At 41.0% G+C, this 23,429-nt stretch overlaps 1 protein-coding gene across 1 annotated transcript in view; it reads right to left on the reverse strand.

Moving 5' to 3' along the window:
- Nucleotides 1–23,429, reverse strand: part of PAPPA (pappalysin 1) — a 246,820-nt gene that overhangs the window by 120,467 nt on the left and 102,924 nt on the right. Inside the window, exons 8-9 of the mRNA XM_036496589.2 lie at nt 14,189–14,317; nt 7,406–7,497 (exon numbers count right to left, since the gene is read on the reverse strand). Coding sequence (XP_036352482.2) covers nt 7,406–7,497; nt 14,189–14,317 — 221 coding nt within the window. The remainder of the gene's footprint in view (nt 1–7,405; nt 7,498–14,188; nt 14,318–23,429) is intronic.

The raw sequence follows: 23,429 nt of genomic DNA on the forward strand, positions 1-23,429 counted from the left end.
TTGAGCTATGCGACCCTGGGAAACAACTTACTATCACTAAAACACATTCTTTTTCTCTACAAAATTGAGATTATACCTTTATCTCATAAAATTGCCAATAGGATTACTAATATTTATTAATAACATATATCTATTAATATGTTACTTAACATTGGTAACAGTGGTAACAGCAGTAGCACAAATACAACCCATTTATCTGATGGAGAACTGAGCATCCCTGGCTGGGCTGTCCACCTCATATGTGTATTCTAAATCATGATGACACATGCCATGTTGTCAGTGCTAAGCCCAACACCCATTCCGGCTCATTGTCACCTCACCGTTACTGCCTTCATTATTATCACCTCAACCACCATGCACACTTCTGGAGACCCTAATACTTAGTAAAATAAGCCATCCATAAAGGCCAGATCTCATATGTTCTCTCTGATATAAGGCAATCCTCATGCAGAACACAAAATGAAATGATATAAAGGCAAGCAAGTGTACACTTAATATTCTCATAAACGAACAGTGTGAGGGAGACTAGAGTCTCAGGAAATGAGGCACAAGTGCAGCATGTACGTCCACTCCTAAATAAGAGGTTCCCCACGATTAAACCGTTACACACCTTGATAGCAAGATGACAGATTTTCTACCATTGCCTCCAACTACGACGTCATGACACACCTAAACAGCACAATGTTGGAAGCATGACTGCAGCTGAAGAGCCGTATTTTGTAAAATATAGAGGACAACGGGGGCGGGATAAAGGAGGGGAGGAAAGAGAGCAGTGAGGGGGAGCTCTGCTCCCACAAAACTGCATCATGGAAAATAATCATAATTAAAAATGTAGTTACTCATTGAAAGGCTAAAGTTACAAAAAGAGGAAAGTAAGAGAAAGGGGGCGTGTGTGTGGCTATATGTGTGGCGAGGGTGTGGGTGAGTATGAGAGAGAAGAGAGAGAATGCACGAGCTTCCATCCACAGGCTCACTCCCCAAATGGCTCACTCTCCATGGCTGGACTAAGATGCATACAGGAGGTTCACCCAGGTCTTCCCTCATGGGTGCAGGGACCCAAATACTTACAGCATTTTCTACTGCTTTCCCAGATCCATTAACAGTGGGCTGAATGAGATTGCAACAGCCAGCATACAACGGAGCCCACAGAGGATGGCTGCACCAAAAAGCCACCCTTTTCCCTCTTTTTATTTTTTTTGTTTTCTGTTTTTTGTTTTTTGTTAAAACCCTGTCCTCCAGCCAAAGCTAGGGTTATTTCATGAAAGTGTTTTGGGGAAAGTTACTATGTTTTTCACAGGGAAGGCCTGAATGAATGCACGCTGCCAGAAGAAATTCTACTTTTTATTAAAGTTTAATTTTTTGTGTGAGAGGTGAATCATCTATTATGAATTCACGTTGTTAGAAAGAAAAATAATAGTAAGTGCAGCTCCCAGCAGCGCCTGCCCCTCTTTCCCCCTACAGCCCCCACCAGCAGATGCTGTGTTCCTTTTCAACCATTGTTGTTCTAAAGTCTCCTCGGGACAGGCACCATGAAGGCCTGGCGATTCATCTTCTCATTTTCCTTTCTTGCCTTGGCTCACTGCAGCCAGAGCAGCCTGACTGGAGGTGCCACTATGTTTGCTGACCGCCCCCACTCCCTGGCAGCTTCTGGTGGGGAGGGAGATTGATCCCCGTTCCTCCCCCTCATCTCCCTCACACACTGCAAGGGAGGGAGCTGGTTGGAAGGGGTGCTAATTGAGTTACTGGCCCTGCCTAGCTCTAACACAAGGGTGAGGATGCTGTGTCAAGGATCAGGGACAAAATGATGCTGATGGCTGATTAGTTGAGGGGCAAAGACACATACAGAAAATGCCTACACGTCTTGTGAAATAGGACATGGGAGTCTCTCTTGCTTTGTTTTCTAACTATATATCAACATCAAGTAGAATTTGAAATCAGGGACTTCTCAGTACCAGAGCGGATAGAAACTTTAGCGTTCTCAATCTGCTCAGCCACATTTCGCAAAAAGAGGAAATGAGGTTCCAAAACACTAAACCGCGGCCAGAAAACATATATATATATATATATATATATATATATATATATATATATATATATATATATATATATTTAAATTGGCGCCTGGATCCAGCTGCCCTGAAAAACACAGGTGCTAAAATCAGAATGGAACATGAATCTCCACAGTTGCATCTCCTGTAACGGGTTAAACGGACTCTGAGAGGGGTGGCATATTTCTAGGACTGGTTGGAGATATATTGCCAAGCGTAACCCCTTTGGGGGATCTTTCTCATTTTGTCTAACTAATTTGACCATTACCTTCCCTCCTTCAGCTTTTATCAGTAGCCTGTCTGAAGTTTATGACTCAGTGCTTTGGCAACAGAATTCCCAGCACTGCTGCACAATGCGTCCAGCCAGTGCCTGTTGGGGAGAGTTATCATTTTACTGATACCACGTTTTTTAGCAGTAATCTCAGGCCTGGCATATGTTGTAATTTTAAAAGGGGGGAAAAGACAAGATAATTTCCACATTGCAAAAGGATGTAGTTGGCATTGCCTAAGAACCCTTGTGGATGGTGTTTGCATGAATAAGCAACTTATTATATGCTGTGGGCTGGGGGTTGAGGGGGGGATGTGGGAAAGTGAAGTTCCCAGAGTATTGTATAATGACACATTGACACCTTGGGAATACTTCCGGATGTGTGGGCTTCTGAAAAGTCAATGAGAACATCAGCATCAACCTGTCATACAACCTCAGACTGGTGTTACTGAACCATGAAAGCAGCCCTAATGGTCAGTGCTGTTGTTGTTGTTGTTGATGATGATGATGATGATGATGATGATGATGATGAGGCAAACAAGAAGGGAAGGAAGAGGAAGGAAATAGAAGATGATGGGGAGAGGGTGGAGTGGAAGAAGAAGGAAAAGGAAGGAGGAAGAAAAGAAAGAAGAGAGAGGAGAGAAAAGAGGGAGAAGATGCTATTTTAATGGGACAGCAGAGTAGAAAAAGCATTCAAATAGAAAGCAGAGGTAGATTTATTCCTGGGCTCCTTGATCAATATGGAAATAGACTCACACTTTTTTGAGCTGTATGAGCGTGGTCATGATAAAACATCAACACAGGAATGGGTATTGGGCATGTTAAGACTCTGCCTGCAATGCCAGCGTCATATATGGACACTGGTTCGTATCTAAGATGCTCTTTCTATCTAAGTCCCTGCTAATGAGCCTGGAAAAAGTAGTGGAAAACGGTCCTGGTACTTGAGATCCTGCAGCCATGCAAAGAGACCCAAAAGAAGCTCTGGTCTCCTGGTTTCTGCCTGACACAGCGCTGGCAACTGTGGCCATTTGGGAAGTGAACCAGTGGATATAAGATTCTCTTTCTTCCTGTCTCTCCTCCTCTCTCTGTAATTCTGCCTTTCAAATAAAAAATAAGCCTTAAGAATTATGTTTAAAAATTTAAAAACACACCGGCATGTATCTCAGACTCCAGTTATGAAAATAGGAGACTTCAATTAAGAACAAAGAACATACCCCTAGTGGGTGTTTATAAAACGTAGTGGTTGCTCATACCTTGCCTTCCACTCTCAACCCCTTCAACACACATACCAAAAAAGTAATAGTTAATGTGAAACTAGAACACCCAACCTGCTAGGAATGAATGGTGCTAACCTCACAGTATCTTAGAATAACAATTTTATCTAAGAACCCAGCCTGACATGACTTGTGAAGAGATCCAGAGTGTCCATGCACTATAGCTGCAATGCAGAGTCTTCCGTGGGACTCTCTGTGATGCTAAGTCTGTTCCTGGGATTGTACCCACAGTACTGGGCCTGTCTCTGCAGGCTGGCATGGGTCTCCACCACTTCCAGCACCCTCATCCAGTTTCTGCAGGGTCGCTTTTCATTCAAACCTTGCCTTGATATGTCTGATTGGGAGATAGAGGGAAAGTCTAAACTTGGTACTAACTCAAGAAAAGGGAGACTTGGAGAAAAAGATGCTTGGATTTTTCAACTGCTATAGTGCAGATTGGGTTCTGCCTCGTTCTAATAATTATTCCCAAAATATAGGAAGAAATTTGGTTAGCAGGCATCCGAAAATATTCATAAGTCTATCCACAACTGAGTCCTGGTACTTTTTTGTTTTCTATGTGAGAACATTCAGGCTTAGCCAATGGCGCACACCAAATTATGAATCCCAAGTCAGTCTTTCCTGGTCACTGTACCAGAAAAATGTGATTAAAAAACAGAACAATATCCTTCCCCAAAAAAGTCTCTCATCCCCCATCCCCATCTCTCTAATTGAAGTCCGCTTGGAACCAAACATTTGCCATCTGTTCCTCAGCTACCCCTTTTAGAGAAATACAGTTTTCTAGAGTTCAACTATGAAGTTTGTCCTTGGCGCATAATCCCAGGAACCACTAATCTTCAGGCAGATTCGATTCTTTCTGGAAAACCTACGTCTTTCTGAGTGCCTAAGGGATTCTAAACGAACAGCAGACGGCATAGTTGAGATAATCCTCTAACACAAACACTACTCAATGCACAGGGGTAGGAAACAGGCTTCTCTGGATACTGTCTATATCACCAACAGTTTGCTATCTCATTCCATTAACTGGTTACATAAAGGTTCCTCATTCACCACAACCTCCAACTCCCAACACCAAACCTTATAAGGAGCTTGTTTTTGCAGGTAATTAGTGGGCTCTACAGTCTTTTATTTGGAAGGAAATAAGAGAGAAAGAGAGAGAAGAGAGAGCCAGAGAGACAGAGAGAGAAATATGTTGCATCTACTGGCTCACTTCTGAAATACCTGGGAAGACTGAAGCCAGAGGCTGTAACTCAATCTTGTCTCCCCAGGTCACTTGCTGCCTCCCTGGGTGTGTACTGGCAGGAAGCTCAGCCACAAATGGAAGTGGGACTCGAAGCCAGGCCCTTTATTATGGGATGCAGGCACCGAAAAAAACATCCTAACTACTGTGCCAAGTGCCCAACCTTAGAGTCGGTCTCTGAATTTAAATTCCAGCTCTACTACCTAATTTAGTATTCTTAATTTGCTGCTACATACCTCAGCTGCTGCTTTTGCAAAATTAGTGCAATTAAAGAGTTGGTATGAGGTTAACATTTTATAGATGGTGTTTGATATATTATAAATGCTTAGTAAATAACAACAGCAGGGGATGTAAAATCTGACATAGAGCAGCTCTATATCTATCTATCTATCTGTCTATCTATCATCTATCTATCTATCTATCTATCTATCTATCTATCTATCTATCATCTATCTATCTAACAGATTTATATGTCTCATTCTCTTGCTAACACCTTCAACCCTACTCTTTTCCTTAAAATGCTTTAGTTAACACAGTTTGATAAACCACCCCTCTAGTTGAAAACAGTCATTTTGTCTAAAGTATCATATGAGAGGCAAGATCCAAGGCAGAAACAAGGCAAGCTGGGGCTAGACTTGCAGTTTGGTGGTATTTCCTGAAGTCCTTAGGATTGGAAGCTGAACATTCAGTTCTGTTTCTAAAATTCAGTGAACCACATGTTGATTTTTACCCACTCTTTACTTGAGGTTCCAGAATCCAAGAGCAGAAAAAAAATCTCAAACTGACCCCTGTAAGAGACTATTTAGTGTTGCAAGTTCTGAATCTACAAAGCACATGGATAACAGGAATATAACACCTTCTGTAGGATAATATGTCCTACCTTTACCACATCCTACCTTCTTCCCGGAAGCACTTACATTGTGCCTCACATGAATGTGGTTAAAACAGGCGTGTATTTTTCAGTATGGTGTGAAAGTAATGTTATTTGCAGGAGGATTATGATGACGGTAGGATCTAGTTCAAGTTCACCATTGTTCTTACCGTTGTAAGAAATTTGGTCACCTGCCTTAGAGATTACACAACAGAAAGGCAGGTTCTTGGAGACTACCTAACCTGAACATTTCCATCTACAAAATATAAGCTCAGGGCCAGGTGAGGAAACCAACATGGTCAGTTTTCTGCAAGTCAGCACAGCTGGAACTGGCTCTGGTTTTCTTCATTTTGGTCCAAGGACTTTCTACCAGAACATTAAACTACTATCAGATTTTACTAAAATTAACATGAAAGAGGGGAAAAACTCCTTAATTAAAACTCCTAGGCCTTACCCAGAGACCCCTCTATCCTTCCTCCTCTCGTCTCTTCCCATCTTCCAGGAAACACTTTCAGAGTATCTCGATTGTGTTACTCTGTGCCCACTCCTTGTGGAGGATAGTGTGTTTTCAATAATGTGCATTGAGAATGGAATAAAAGTGAAATGGCTCATGGTCTTCACCTTCAAGGAGTTCACAATCTACTGGAGAAAAAATGGCTGAACGCGCACCCCTGTAATGCACTGCAGATGCGAGCATGCAATGACATCTCCTTCCCTTTAGTCCTCCTAGAAAACTGCCTTTCAGTGAGAAATCTTCCCACCAGGGTTTTCATCCCCTCTGTAGCTGCCCTTTCCTTTTTCAGTTAGAGCACCTCTGTCTTTTGTACTTGCAAATGAATTGCGATTAGTTTTCACCTCCAGCCCTAGGGATTAGCTGGAGGACCTTTGATCTTCAGGTATCGATTTGCATCTTAAAGGAAGCATGATCTCATCTGGGCCAGCTCAAAATTCCATCCCTGCCCCCCAACCCATGTCTGTTTACCAGCCCCAGGCTGGCCAGGGCCTCCCAAGTGGGGCTGAAATGCCAGATCAGCCAGACCCGCTCCTGGCAGAGGAAAACACATTTCCCATCTGACTTGGGAAAGGTGCGAAAAAGACGTTTGTTTTCTAAACACAAGCTGGTCTGCTATTTCTCCTCCCTCAGATCAGCGAGATGGCCCAAGGTTCTCAGTCTGCACGTGTGGCCGTGGTGGTTCCTTGATCTGGACTTAGAGGACATGTCCTAAAGTGGGTTCAGTATGAGCTGGAAAATCAGATAACATCAAGTTCAAGTCCCTTTTCTGTCTTCAGTCACTCTGACCTGTGTCACTCTGGACACGTTTTATAATCTTTCTGACTTTTGTGTTCTTTCTTCTTTGAAGTAAGTGGGGGAAACAACCTTAGACATCTATAGGAATAGCTATCCTGGAGAGTTGGCATGAAGAAGAGTAATAATGTCTTTAAGGAATGCCTGAGTAAAAAAAAAAAAATCGCATGACCTGGTCACATCTATAAAGAATTTAAACTTCAGGTGCCAAGGGATATCTGCAAATATATATATATATATATATTTAATTGTTGGCACTTCATGTGGCATAAAAGTTTCCACCAGTTTCGAGGCACTCTGTGCACAGGTAAAATATCAAACCATGTATCATGACTTCAACCTAACTCTTGCTGTTACTGTAATTGTCCAGCCACGTGGTTATAGACATGACAAATACTTACCAATGCAGTTGAAGGAGACTTCTTGTTGGCAGAAGAGAGAGCAGCCATCACCATTGATCTTATTCATGTCATCGCATTCCTCACCTTGATCTCTGCAGAACAGATGTAGAAGAGAAATTTCCAGGTCAGACTCAGAATCAGCTGGACAGGAAAGCTTTCCGGCCTTCCACCCAAGCCAGGAACCTTCTGTGAGAATTCAGGCAAGTCCTTCTCCTGTTTGGGTATGTTACTTTGTTTTCAAAGTGGGAATTATGAAAGGTGGAGATTTTAAAACATATGAATGTATTTCTCTGAGCGGTTGGGCATAGGGGTATAGCAAGCTAATCCTCCACCTGTGACAGTGTCATCCCACCACAAGGGTGTTTGTTCGTGTCCTGGCAGCTCCATTGCTGATGCAGCTCCCTGCTTATGGCCTGGGAGAATGGAGAGGAAGGCTCAAGTCCTTGGACCCCTACACCCACATGGGAGACCTAGGAGGAGCTCCTGGCTCCTGACTTCAAATTGGATCAGCTCCAGGCATTGTGGGCATTTGAGGAGTGAATCAGTAGATGGGAGAGCTTTCTCTTTCTCTCTATCTCCTTCCTCTGTAAACATGCTTTTCAAAAAAAAAAAAAAAAAAAAAAAAAAAAAAACAAATGAAATCTTCTTACAAGTGTCTTAAAAAATTTATTTTTATTGCAAAGTCAAATTTACAGAGAGAAGGAGAGAAAGATCTTTCATGTGCTAGTTCACTCCCTAAATAGCGACAATGGCCGGAGCTGAGCTTTTCCAAAGCCAGGAGCCAGGAATTCTGGGTCTCCCACGTGGGTGCAGGGCCCCAAGGCTTTGGGCTGTTTTTTACTGTTTTCCCAGGCCACAAGCAGGGAGCTGGACGAAAAGTGGAGCAGCTGGGACACAAACTGGTGCCTCTTTGGGATCCTGGCACATGCAAGGAGAGAACTTTAGCCACTAGACTACTGCACTGAGCTCAATAAATGAAATCTTAAAAAAAAAAAAAAAGAAAGAAAGAGAAGAAGAAAAAGAACAATGTTCCTATCTTGCTTTTGTTGGAATTATTTTCATCATATAAGGAGACTTTTTGCAGAGATTAGCATTTATAGAGGATGAGCAATGCTCTCTGAATTGGACTTAGGCAACAAGGGGCAAAACCAAAGGACTGAATGGGTCACTGCCTTCTGGAGCAGTCCCACGCTTTTAGAACTAGAAAACTTGGGTTTAAAAATCCATACTCTGAATATGCTCCATTATCCTGGGTAAACCATTTGATCCTTCTATATGTTATTTCTATTCATGACAGTATAAATTCAAATAAACTAAAACAGGTTAAAAGTGCATTCCCCAGTCACAGTGATCACTTGTGAAGTAGCTAAAGTGGGTATGAGGCTAGAGATCACTGTATTGGTAAAAACAGAAATACATTTCCATCATCGTAGAAAAATTCGTTGACTAGTGTTGAACTTCAACAAAGCTTTTTTTTTTTGTCTTTTTACCCATCTATGTAGAAGACTTAAAATTTTTTTTAAGATTTATTTTATGTTTATTGGGAAGTTAGATATACAGAGAGGAGAGATAGAAAGGAAGATCTTTCATCTGTTGATTCTCTCCCCAAGCCGCCATAATGGCTGGAGCTGAGTCAATCTGAAGCCAGGAGCCCAGACCCTCTTCCGGGTCTCCCACATGGGTACAGAGTCCTAAGGCTTTGGGCTGTACTCCAGTGCTTTTGCAGGACACAAGCAGTGAGCTGGATGGGAGGCAGGGCCACTGGGATCAGAGCCAGTGTCCATATGGGATCCTGGCGCATGTAAGGAGAGGACTTTAGCTGTTAGGCTACTGAGCCAGGCCCAAATGTTTTTAATTTTTAGAAATTAAAAAAAAGTCTTTTATCTTATGAAATAATTCCATAGGCTCTGGGATTTCCCTTACCCCTCACCAAGTTCCCTCTTCCCTATCCCCACTGATTTCCCCTCAATTAAGCTTGGTAGAAGAATGTAATTAATGTGGTCCTGGTGCGATAGCTTAGTGACTAAAGTTCTAGCTTTGCAACTGCTGGGATCCCAAAGGGTGCTGATTCATGTCTTGGCTGCTCCACTGCCAATCTAGCTCCCTGTTTGTGGCCTGGCAAAGCAGGTGAGAATGGTTCAAGTCCTCGGTGGATCCTGCACCCATGTGGGAGACCTAGAAGAAGCTCCAGGTTCCTGGTCTCCGATCGGCTCAGCTTCTGCTTTTGTGGTCACTTGGGGAGTGAACCAGCAGACAGGAGATCTTTCTCTTTGTCCTTCTCTCTGTGGTTAGTGTAGCTGGCACAGTGCGTGTCCCACTGTAGATGCTCAAGTCAGCTAATTCCGTTTCCCATTTCCAATCAGCCTTGGGAGGTCTCCCCAGGGAGTGTGGCAGCCATCTCTTTGTAGAGACCAGCTGGGACCCATCACTTCTGGAAGCATCTCAGACTTTACCTTTCACCCCGGCAATTAACACTCGGCAATGTTTGTTGCTTTTAGGAGGTGTCAGAGTTGCGCCAAGGTGCCTCACAATCAATCCTTACGCAGGCTAGGACATTTCATTGATCTCCAAAGAGCCACAGAAGTTCTTTCCCTGTCTATAAATCCATGGCAAAGAAGTCCATATTTTTAGTTTGGCCTAGAAATCTCTGCCACTGGACCTTATAGACTACACATTCCTGGTGACCTTCTGCTTTATAGCTTTTTCTTGGGTTATCTGGGGAGAGACTTTCATTTTCTTGAATCTGGGCTTACTGCCTAAGTCACAAAGAATATTTCCAACCTGCCTTCCACTACCACCCAGTCAGTTCCATTGGTTTAACTGAAACACTAGAGTCACCACAGATGCCTTCTAGGCATGATCGATCCATCATTAGATAGTGAGGTTCTGAGAAACCTTTACTGACCTCTCAGGCTGGGGTGGGTATGGATCCTTCTTTGTGCTCAGAGATGACTTGTTCTATTTACTACAACACTTGTCAAACCAACTCTTTCGCCTATTCGTTAAAATCTCTCATACCAGGATGTAAGATGCCAATGCCGTGACAGAGTATTCATCATCCCAGCAACCCTGTGTCTGGCACAGGCTTGGGATTTGGTAGACAGCCTGCAGCCCATTCCTTTGTGGTCAATTTTGCACATTATCATGTTGCAGCATTACACTGCAGTGGTACAGATGAGAATTATGGCCTCAGTTCGTATGTTGTTTCTAACCTCAGGGGAGTGTGCAACGTTTTTAAAATCTTGCTTACGTTGTCTTTTCAGCAAATAAAGTCTGACAACCTACTTCATAAAGTTGTTAGGATTCAAGGAGAGAACAGGACAGTGTTTTGTGCATAGCAGAGGTCCAGTAAGAACATACAGGTAAAATAACAGCATGACAATATTCCTCCAATGCTTTCACATTTGCACTATATATAAAATTGGAAAATCTCTGGATGGGAATCATGGAGAGAAGACTGCTCATCCACTAGGGGCCTCATTGTTCGTTTCTCTTTGCATCGATGCCAAATGAGCAGGTATCACACCACGAAAAGTTCCTAGTAGCAGCTATCTCTCTCTCACCACCCTCCACCAAGGGAAACATTCAAAAGTTATAGTCAATTTTCTCTGAGGTTTGTCAATGAGCAGTTAGTATCTCCATGTGAATTAACAGCTATTTAAAATACTAATTCTAGGTAGAAATAATTTAGAAAGTTATTAAATTAATACTTTTATTTAAAATTAGTGATGATGGTAACTGTACCAGTCCTTTTAGATCAAAGAGAAGGATGATCTTATGCTCAATGTTTTATCAACACATCCATTTATATGCCTCCAAAATGAACACTGATTGCTCCATCAGGCTTCAAATCTGGCAAATTTCTCTCTCTCTTTCTCGCATTACATTAAATTATTAAGTCCAGTCTAGAAGAATGAATGGCTTTCCCTTCCACAGTTCTGTTGCACTGAAAAACTGCATTTCTGTGTTCTGTTGTGACATTTCAGTATGGATCTTAGGCACACACAAGACAACATATCAGGTTCATTCTTGAACAGATGAGGAATTTCATATTCAATTTTTGAGATGTATTACTGTTGGTAGTTAGCTGATTTGCACCTTAATTGAACACCAACTTTTTTGCATGCTCACTTTAATGTTAAAATCTTGATAGTTCACATGTGAAATCATAGGTACAGACAGTTAAGACACACATATATATCCCTGAGATGCACTGCTTCAGCAAGTCACTTGAAATGCTGCAGATAATTATCAGTGACCTTAACAGTGTCAATTATTTTAATGTCATTTCTTCTTTGAAAAAGGTGCCTTGGTATCATTTCACAAATATCTGACATACATCAGTGGAGAGGAGGAAGGAAATCTTATACACACTGCTATCACTTTTGTAGAATAAGTCAAAAGTTATAACTCATGGGGCCTCATTCAATCATACCTTCAAAATTTACAAAATTTTGTTCAGTGCTAAGTCATGACTTGGAAGCAAGCATCAATACCCAATGTCTAGGTGGGCAATTATTCATGTGTGGATACTCTTTCCCACACCCTTGCTGTAGTTGTAGGTAGTCCTTTCATCTCAACACAGAGGTTTCCAGTTTATATTATATACAGAAAATCATCAGTAGCAAATTAAATTTCTCTTTTTCTTGAAGCTACTTACAGTTTGAACACTATAGCGTCAGTGATGGACATAAAGGGAATCCAATCATTTATCACTCTGATTTGTCTACAACATTGATTCACATTCCACATCTCAGTGGATTCATCCAGCTTTGAAACTCCTCCCCACACAGAAATGCTAATTGCAGTTCCATACACTACAGACATTATGTGACACACAGTAGTGTATTTAATGAAACCATTTTGCCAATAGCTTGCTTTACTGTCTCTGTACATAATATGTACCGTGGAATCTGTAGCTAGCTTTAAAGTCCCTGAGCAATAATGTGACTTGCAAATAAAAAGTTCAACAATCAAGAATGTAATTTTAGCAACAATGAACTTAATTTTAAAAGATTGCTGTTCTCTTATATCCATACTTGTGGATAAAACTCTTAATTTTATGTCAAAAAATGTTTGGGCTGATTCTGGATGAAAATAACTCAGTTGTTTACTTATTCAAGTTTTTTTAAACAATGCAAAACACTTCGGGACTTCTTATCCTTGTTTGGCAGTTGCATAATATCTTGCTGTGAAGACAAGGTCATGAATACAATGATATCTCAATGAAATCCATTTTTTTAGACATGCATCTTTCTACTTTCTAGTCCCAATTTTTCTTTAAATTTCTTTTAAATTCCTAAAAATTCCTTTGAATTAAAACTTTAGATATATACACACATATATAGACATATGTACGTATATACACACACATACACATACATGTATATACATATATACATACATATCCTTTAAATTCCTAAAAATTTCTTTGGATTAAATTAAAAGTATATATATATATATATATACACACACATACACACACATATATACACATGTATACATATATAAGTATATACACACATATATACACATATACATATATACACACATATCTATCTATCTATCTATCTATCTATCTCTACTGATGCCCATTAATTTGCATCAGTATCTGAAAGACAGAATTCAAGAGAGAGAGAGAGAGAGAGAGAGAGAGAGAGAGCTCTTCCATTTTCTGGTTCAATCTTTTTTTTTTTTTTTTTTTTTTTTAAGATTTTATTATTACTGAAAAGCCGGATATACAGAGAGGAGGAGAGACAGAGAGGAAGATCTTCCATCCGATGTTTCACTCCCCAAGTGAGCCGCAACGGGCCGGTATGCGCCAAACCGATGCCGGGACCAGGAACCTCTTCCAGGTCTCCCACGCGGGTGCAGGGTCCCAAAGCTTTGGGCCGTCCTCGACTGCTTTCCCAGGCCACAAGCAGGGAGCTGGATGGGAAGTGGAGCTGCCAGGATTAGAACCGGCGCCCATATGGGATCCCGGGGCTTTCAAGGCGAGGACTTTAGCCGCTAGACCACGCCGCCGGGCCCTCTGGTTCAATCTTGACACAGCCACAACTACCACAGCTAGGAGGCAGGAGTTTCTTCCATGTGTCCCGTGTGAGTACAGGGGACCACACACTTTGATGATTCTTCACTGCTTTCCAAGGTAAATTAGCAGAGAACCGGATCAGAAGCGGAGCAACTGGGACTCAAACTGGTGCCTATACAAGATTCCAGGTGGTCAGGCAGAAGATTGGCCTGATACGCCATGGGGCTGGCTCATATTGCTTATGGTTTGATTACTATAGTGAAAAGTCTGGATAATATTTTTCTGAGTATTTGTTGTGTTCTATATATTGTGATAAGATATACTGCATAAAATAACATATATACAGTCTTAACCAATATATATGATAACTTTCAATGAATGTTGAAGTGTTTTTACCTAGATGAACTGTTCTCTGTTACCTGAATGTGGGTTACTGGAGAAGAGACTAATGAAATCCATGTAGCATGCATAAAACAATTGAGAACAGTGGATAAATGGTAATAAGTGCATATTGGTAGCTCTGCTTAGGTCACATATTAGTATTATATTGTATACTTGGGAATGTATGTGTTCAAAAGAGAGTTACTGCTTTTCCTTCAAAGACAGGAAACTGCTGGAAGAAACTGCTTGTGTTCACTGGCAACTCATAACTTTACACCGAAGAGTACATCATAAGCTCTTTAGCAAACACCATAAGCATCACCCACTGGAGTTATCCTCCTCCTCCTTTCTCTTGAGCTACGTCTACTTACATTTGAATGATTCCATCACCACAATACCCACTTCCATGGATATATATGGCAGCTGGTGATGGCTCACTCTCTTCAGTTCCTGAAATGGCGATGATGCGGTACTGGTACACACTGTTATGTTTTAGATCCCTGCAAAGCATAAAGCAGACAGTTAGCTCCACAAGTACAGTGCTTGGGACAGAGAAGAAGAACATGAAGAAACGGATTCCTTTGGCTATGTTCTATAAATCTTGCTCATTTTTAAAAAATGAAACTTACATTTTAAAGAAAATTGTTACTTAACAATTTCTATTATGTGTTGCAGTGAAAGCAATTTGCTAAACACGATGGCCTGCACAAGAACGAATTGTAACAAAAAGTAACACTAGTTAATGGATAGCCATGTATAATTGCTTTTAAACTGCAACTTTATTTTTATAGCTTATATATTTTTATTGGAAAGGTAGATTTGCAGAGAGGAGGAGATATGGAGAGAAACACCTTTCATCTGACGGTTCATTCCCGAAGTGATTGCAATGTCTGGAGCAGAGCTGATCTGAAGCCAGGGGCTTTTTCTGATTCCCGCAAATGAGTGCAGGGTCCCAAGACTGTGGGCCATCGTCTACTGCTTTCCCAGGCTACAAACAGGGACCTGGGTCAGCAGCAGAGCAGCTGGGACACGAACTGGTATCCATATAAGGTTCCAAAGGCAAGGATTTAGTCACTGAGGTATTGTGTCAGACCCAATCTACAACTTTTAAACAAAATCTTCTAAGTGGAAAAGTGTTAGCTATCATGTGACCCACAATAAAGGAGTCTGTTAGAAGTCACACAAGAAACATAAATAGAAGAAGTAAAAGCTCAAAGGTGGGAAAACATCACTTCAAATCCTCCGGGAAGTATTGGATTGAGTCCACTTGTTGAAGCATCTGAACGGAAATCCTGCTATGAATGAGCAAATTCTTACCCTGCGTACACAATGCTTTCTGCCTTCTCATAACCTGCTTCTCCCTGCTTCTCACTCTTGCCTGAAATATTAACAGCAGTGTCTCTTCATTGAACATTGGCCACATGATATATATTTTGTGTGAATTTTGTCATTTCAGAATCAAAATAATTCTAGGCAGGAACTAGTATTTTCATGTTGATTTTTTAAATCTATGTTGGGCTTAAATTAGGGAGGGTTTAAAGAACTTGCATACAGTCATATGCTATCAATATCTTGTGTATCTTATCCCTGCTTTACTCTTGCCATAGTATTTGCTTCCCTTGCAACGTGGGTTTGCTATCAATTTAATACTTTAGTGGCAGAAATTAACAAGTTGTCCCACTTTAACCCAGACAGGGTTTTTTAAGTGTTGAATACTCCAGCACAAGAGAGACAGAATAGTAAAGAGAGGTTTCATTGGCTGGCTCTTCAAAGGAAGCTGCATGGGGATATTTATTGGACTGGGGAGGTGTCGGTGTGTTCTGACTCAGTCACTTTGACACATGGCACTTCAGTTTACACTCAACTCATGTTCTGCACAGGTAATATTGTTCCTTCTGCCCATGGCATGCTCAACACGGCAGTATGTTTATTGGTGTCTCCCCAATACATTTGAAATACATTTGGTTTGAGAAAGTCCTTAACAGACTTTTGGGCTTAGAGTTTAAAGTTTCTTGTTACTGATTGGCTGGGAATTGAGTAGGATAACCTTTGGTTGCAGTAGGTCCAGTCAGAGATGGAAACGTGGAGCTCAGTTTATGGCCAAATACTGTTTCTATTCTGTTGAGAGGCTATGTCCTAGAATTGCAGCACAGGGGCTTGTTCCTGCCAGGATTTTAACTTTCCTAGATTGCATCTGTTTTCCATCCTGAAGAATTTCTGGTGTTCTTACTGACATGTTCACAAAGAAACCACCAAACTAATAATGGCTACTGTTGGTTGTCCTTCGACGAAAATATATGTCATTAATTCTACATGAACAAATCTCTACCTTGACTTCTTTTAGACTATTTTAAAAGGAAGAGGCTATTACTCTATTTTATATCACTCTGAATTAATTGCTTATTTTTAATAATAAAAAAGCATTATGGGAAAGTCATGCAATGATAATGAAGAAAATTCCTATCAGATCCCAGAGTTGAGGTGTGTGTATGTGTGTGGGGGGGTGGATTTCATAAGCAAAAGGATAATGTACAATAAAATCTCATGATTTGTGGCCCATCTGCTCTCTCAGCCACTCTTAGGGCTGGGATATTTGGATAAGGCCAACAACAAAGCAGGTGCAGAGGTAGTGGATAGAGAACATCCCTGAACTCTCAACGTAACAATGAGCTGGGGCTTATGCATGCTGAAGGACACTGTTGAGAATGTTGGACACATTTCCCCAAAGGGGATTTGCTTTAGGAGCACTGGGCCAACTATGACTATTGAAAGTAGACCAGAAGTCCCTAGAGATTCTTATAGCGCTCTTTCAATGGAGTATAAGAAGGTGAATGTGTAACGACCTTGAGATATCATTCATATGCAAGACAGCTGCCTTGCTAACTCTCAGAATGTTAATGTGTTTGCAAAATTGCAGGCTTCAAAAAATGTTAAGGCTTATTGGTTACTTTATTTGCTTCTAGAGTAATGACTGTACACTTGTTTGACAACGTTTCTAAAACCAAAACAGAATGGGGGCCCGGCGGGGTGACCTAGTGGCTAAAGTCCTTGGCTTGAACACGCCAAGATCCCATAAGAGCGCTGATTCTAATCCTGGCCGCCCTCTTTCCCATCCAGCTCCCTGCTTGTGTCCTGAGACAGCAGTTGAGGCTGTCCCAAAGCCAGGGACCCTGCACCCATGCGGGAGAATCAGAAAAAGCTCCTAGATCCTGGCTTTGCATTGGCTCCGCTCCGGATGTTGTGGTCACTTGAGGAGTGAATCATCAGATGAAAGATCTTCCTCTCTGTCTCTCCTCCTCTCTGTATATCTGACTTTGCAGTAAAAATAAATAAATCTTAAAAAAAAAAAACCAAGGATGGGGGAGACAGTAGTATTTCCAAGGGACACAGGAAGGCACAAGATAAATATTATATGTATTCTATTACATATTCACTTTACTATAAAATATGGAGTCATGCTTTATACTAAAAATAATACTTGGTCTGCAATTGTGTTGCAGCAGATTAAACTACCTCTATTGATGCTGGTGTTTCATATCAGAGTGCCAGTTTGAGTCTGGTCTGGCTCCTTCTGACCTGGGATGAATGCTAATGCTCTGGCACAGCACAGTAACCTAGTGGCATCTTGCCTTGCATGTGCCAGGATCCATATGGGTGCTGGTTCCTGTGCTGGATGCTCCACTTTCCTTCCAGCTACCTGCATGTGCCTTGGGAAAGCAGTAGAGGATGGATCAAACCTTGAGACCCTGCACTCATGTGGGAGATCCAGAAGAGGCTCCTGGCTTCAGATTGGCTCAGCTCCGGCCGTTGTGGCCACTTAGGGAGTGAACCAGTGGATTGAAGATCTTTCTCTCTATTTCTGCTTTCTATAAATCTGTCTTTCCAATAAAAATAAGTTAATCTTTAAAAAAAGGAAAGAAGGGCTTCTTCAGAATCTTAAGAAAGAGCTTGCCTTGTAGAGACCTGGATTTAAAGAAAAGAAAAGAAAAGAAAAGAAAGAAAGCAAGCAAGCTAAAACTCCTGGGAAAACCGAAATAGCGCAATCGCTTGGGTTCTTGCAATCTATGTGAGCAACCTGCCTGGATGGAGTTCCTGGCTCCTGGCATTTGCCTGGCCCAGACCTCTCTATGGCAGCCATTTAAGGAGTGGATCAGCAGGTAAAGATGGTCTCTCTCTCTCTCTCTCTCTCTCTCTCTCTCTCTCTCTCTCTCTCTCTCTCTCCCCATCTTTATCTTTCTCTTTCACTTACCTTTTTCCCCTTTTACTTCCTCTCTATGTACAGCTCTCTGCTTTTCAAGCAGATACATCTTTAAAAATAAAAAGAACCAGGTCATGTTACAGAATAAAATAAGAAATTTGTTTCGAGTGACATTGCGGGTATCTGGGTACCTTGGGTCACTTTCTGAAGAGTTGGGGGCACTTCTAATGGAAGAGCATACATGTGTAAAAAGTACTTCTCCATGAGTTTTTCGTTTGTAGTGTGTGTCACCTAGTGGTTTGTGGCCAATAACATTTAAGGTGGTTGACCAATACTTGTGAATGTTCTCTTCCTCCCTCTGTCTGTGCCCTTCTCCTCTCTTCTTGCGCCTCCTGCTCCATCTCAGTAAATACTAACAAGTCTGTCTTTGTCCTGACTTCATCACATACTAGCTGGAGAGTCACAGACAAATGCTTCATCTCCCCAAGCCTATTCAAAATAACTCTTTTTTTTTTTTTTTTAAGATTTATTATTATTGGAAAGCCGGATATACAGAGAGGAGGAGAGACAGAGAGGAAGATCTTCCGTCTGATGATGCACTCCCCAAGTGAGCGCAACGGCCGGTGCTGTGCCGATCCGAAGCTGGGAACCAGGAACCTCTGCCGGGTCTCCCACGCGGGTGCAGGGTCCCAAAGCTTTGGGCCGTCCTCGACTGCTTTCCCAGGCCACAAGCAGGGAGCTGGATGGGAAGTGGAGCTGCCGGGATTAGAACCGGCGCCCATATGGGATCCCGGGGCGTTCAAGGCGAGGACTTTAGCCGCTAGGCCACTCTGCCAGGCCCTATTCAAAATAACTCTTATACTTGGGTTCAGAGCATTTCCCTATAGCCGGAATGTGAAGCACGTGTGTTTCCCTAAATGTAACTTTAGTTAGGTAAACTCAAGAAGATGGGGCCACCACTGACAGTGTGTGTTATGGCTTGATGAAAACTTTTTTGTACCACGTTGCTCGCCTAGAATGTGCTCAGTGCCTAGCAGCTTCTCTCTTTCCAGATGACTCATTAAAACTTCTGAAAAAGCTGGATCCCTGAAGTTTTGCTTTACCCTGCAGCAAAATTTGTTTCCCAGTTATTACCGTTCCACCAGACAGAAGCCTGTGATTGGTAGAAACACCATGATCTTGTTTGCCATTATATCAAAAAGGTGGACAACAGCTTTTGGGAGAGTAGCTATTATTCCAAATTCTTATTAAAATAAATTCTCAAGTTACTCTGTCAGTAAAAGGATGAGAAGGGGGAATGGTGCAACTTTTAATGAAAGCAATGGTTGTCTTCTAAAAAAATTCATGATAAAGCACTCCGTCAAAGCTAAACTCAAAAGCAACGCTAAATACCTAGATAGAATAGATTTACTTCACTGGGATGAGGCAGTGGACAACTAAGATTTTATCGGAGATTAGAAGCAGTTCCATGATTGATCTAAAAGCAGGACGTTTGTATTAGGTTGTTCCCTTCAGCTGCTCCTAAAGCCATCTGTGAAATCTTGCGCTGCTACTCAACCTGTCCCATGCTGCATTTCCTATTTCATAACAGACCCTAAGCCCTCTCGAATCCCCCACCCAAAAGCTACCACACCACGGTCTCTTCACTTCTGCTGCCACCTACATCTCAACTCTGATGGTTGATTCAGTCAACTTCTGTTTTGTCCAACACCAATAGAATGTTCTTAGATTTGGAGCTGCTTTTCAGCTCAAAATGTCTTCACTTGGGCAGCAATAGGTACTAGCCACGGAGTTAAAACACGATTCATCTGTTTAGAACTGATTTTTAACACTTCATTGGAGGTGCAATTATTTTGCTCACTTGTGATTTGTTACACAGAATATTTGATGACATTTTAAGTGTGTGTGTTTAAAAAAATCTAAGTAATAGTATTCAATCATCAATTCTTTAGACTGCCTTTCTGGTTAATTTTATGTTTCTAGTTGATAGATTTAAACGTTTGGCTCGCTTTAAAAGGTTGTTTTGTGGATCATCTGCACATTTTCCCTTTTAACCTTTCCAACATTTATCCATCACTCTTCCTGTGATGTCTTAAAAGAAATGTCTGTCGTGGGTTTGCATTTCTGGCAGTTGCAAACAAATAATCTGGCATTTCTGCTTGACATGCTTTCTTCAGTATTCTTCAACACAGATGTCATGTGAAGGTAAATGTGTATCAAATGTGAACCACAAGTTTGTGTTAAAATTTAGCTATGGATTATAAGACCCTTGTCTTATTAATATTAATATATACAGAGGGAGGCAAGTACTTTGAGAACTTAAGCTCAAGTATTTGTAAACCTATTTCTCAAGTATTGGTGTGTAGATAAATTCATGATATGTTAACTAAGACCTATCTGAAATATATAGGCAAGTCACTTCACTTTTTTGATGATTTCTCTCTTCTAATTAGGATACACATATGTTGTAGAGCATTAATATGCAGATAAAAATGAGAAATATTCAAATGCTCCTAGAGGAGATGAAGAGAAGGCCTCACAACAGCATGAGCACATGACATTTCCCTACTTCTGAGTCTCATTGATAGTCCTCATTGATTTCTTATTGTTTATGCAGCAGAGCTTTCATTTGTCATGGCCTATCGTTCCAAGTAACCTGTATAACATAACTGAATTATGTTATACTTCTTCAAAACTCCATCTTCTGAAGTAGTATTAGCAATTATAATTTCAATTTGTTGTCTATCATATATTAGGCACTATGCCTCATATTTTGCATCTAGGCTCAACTAGAGCAACAGTCCCTTGAAAATAGTACTTTATATCCCCTTTACACATAAGCAAACCCAAATCTAGGGAGCATAAGCTACTTGGCTAATCACACAGCTTTCTACTTGTAGAAGCTTGAACTACTTCTGATTCTAGCCCGTGTCAGAGCTTTCCAGTGGGAACTCCAGGTGTTACAAACTGGAAAACATAGCAGAGCACATGAAAACATCTGTTTTTGAGCAAGAAGCGTCTACATACAAAGACTGGCTGGAGAAGAGGGCATTTGGCACAGTAGCTAAGAAATTAGTTGGGATGCCTGCATTCCATCTCAGAGTGTCTGAGCTCAAATACTGACTATGGTTCCTTTTCCAGCCTCTTGCTAATGCACACCCTGAGAGACAGAGGTGATGGTTCAGGTACTTGGGTCCCTGCTGCCTAATTGGGGGACCTGGATTGAATTCTGGGTATCTGGCTTCAGTCTGACCCAGCTGTTGCAGCCCATTAGAGGGAATGACCCAGCAATTGAAATATTGTTTTTTTCTGTCTCTCTGTCTTTCATGTAAAAAGTAAAGTTTTTACCCCCCTAAGGGTAGTTGTAAAGATCTAGAAGACAGCAGTCACAAGTTCTCTGTTTATTTATTGAAAAAATTATTTATTTGTTTTCAGGTTAAGAGAGAGGGACAGAGAGAATGCTTCTATCTGCTAGTTCACTTTTCAGATGCTCACAATAGCCAAGGCTGGCTGTCCCGCTTTGGTGTCAGAGACCCAGCTACCTGAGCTATCATCTCTTACCTCTTAGGGTGTTCACTTGCAGGAAGTTGGTTCTAATTCTGAGTAGCTGGGCTTAAACCATACAAATTGGGCTCTGGTATCCCAAGCAGCAAGCTAACCACTGTGCCAAATGCCCACATCAGAGGTTCTTTCTCAAAGGCTACGACTAAGGCACTAAGCATGTGCAAATCACTTCCTCACTTTGTCCTTTTCCTCCTTGCATGCAGCAGATTTCAGAGAAGGGTATGCGGATCATCTCTGCAATCCACAATCAATGAGCAATGCACTACTGTTTCTGTTTTGAGATTTTTTTTTTTTTAAGTCTGGGAGCTGTCTCTGCAGTTAAAACTGCAGAGAACAGAGATAAGGTCAAGACTTACCACCCAGATTGTCTGAGCTAGAATACACCATGGTGAGACCACCTAAGATGTGTCTGGCCCAGTAAAAACCCAAGTATTCCAGTGCAGCCTTGGCCTAGGAATCAGAAGGCGATGCTTGGGCACTCTGTATGCCAGCTTCTAGCCAAGAATGAGAAAGAGCAGTAACAATCGCTGTCTAAGCATGACTGATGTGCCAGAGACATATACAGACTATTATTATCGCCCACTTAGAAAATGTCTCAGTTAGGAAAAAAAAATACTAGAGCTCTGTAATAAATGTTCATAGACTTACTGGCCAGCTCTGTTGAATGATAATAATATTATTTGGTGTTTTCTTCCTATTATTTTGTAGCTATTAAGGATCTAGAAAAAATCCTCCTAAAATCTGAATCCACCCATGTACTCTTCCTGTAACCTTTTTCCTTCAACGCATATTTTAATATTTCAAGGCATATATGTTGTCATGCATATTTTAAGTTTTATATTTTGAAACTATGCTTCTCATTAAGCAGCTGGGCTTTTCCCCTTCGGAATTATTTTGAGATCATACATATTGATGCACTGTGTTTAGCTCATTTATTTTCATTTACATATGTAAGTTACCAAATGAATACATCATACTTTAATTAGACATTCTTTTCTTGACAGACATTTAGGTTGGTTCTTTATTATCGCTATTGTTTTTATTTCTTATTTTGCTATCTCAAACAACACTGATTTCAACATTTCTGTTTTTCCTTTGTGCACAGGTAACAGTTTTCTGAAGGAACTATAGCTGAAGTGGAACATAACTGTGTTTTCAGTATTTTTACCTGTTGTCAAATTATACCTTAAAACATGTGGTATCAATTAAAAAGTTTGTCAATAGATTTAGATTTTTCATTGCTTCTAGTGCATGCAAGTACTTGATTTTGCAAAATATTTCAAATATTCTCAAACCTATTTTGTCTATTTTAGATAGATTAATTTTATTTTTCTATAATGAATGTACACATACTGGTACTTATATATGTTGAACACTAATTCATTGTAACTAAAGGCTTTGGAAATACCACTTGCAAGTTTGTTACTCCTTTTTTCAATCTGCGTACACTGCTTTGTTAAACAGAAATCTTTCATAATATTTATTTTTTATGTAAAAATGTCTGAGAGAAACAAAGAGAACAATCCTATGTGTTAGGGTATACCCCTGGTGCCTGCCATGACTGGGTCAGGTTGAGACAACACAACATAGGTCTCACAGACTGTGCCGGGAATTGAAGCACTCGAGTAACACCTGTTGCTTCCTTGGGCATGCATTAGCAAGACACTGGCACAGCAAATAAGGCTCTCCATGATGAGACACAGACAGGTCAAGCAGTGCCTACATGACCACGCCAACACCTGCCCAAATACAAAACCGTGTTCCAATTTTTTGATTTTCAGGTGTTATAGAATGAATGCTTCTTTACGTTGAAGTTATAAAATGGTTTCTTCTGTGTTGTTTTTTAATAG

Source organism: Ochotona princeps, chromosome 14 (assembly GCF_030435755.1).
Source record: "Ochotona princeps isolate mOchPri1 chromosome 14, mOchPri1.hap1, whole genome shotgun sequence".
Lineage (NCBI taxonomy): Eukaryota > Metazoa > Chordata > Mammalia > Lagomorpha > Ochotonidae > Ochotona > Ochotona princeps.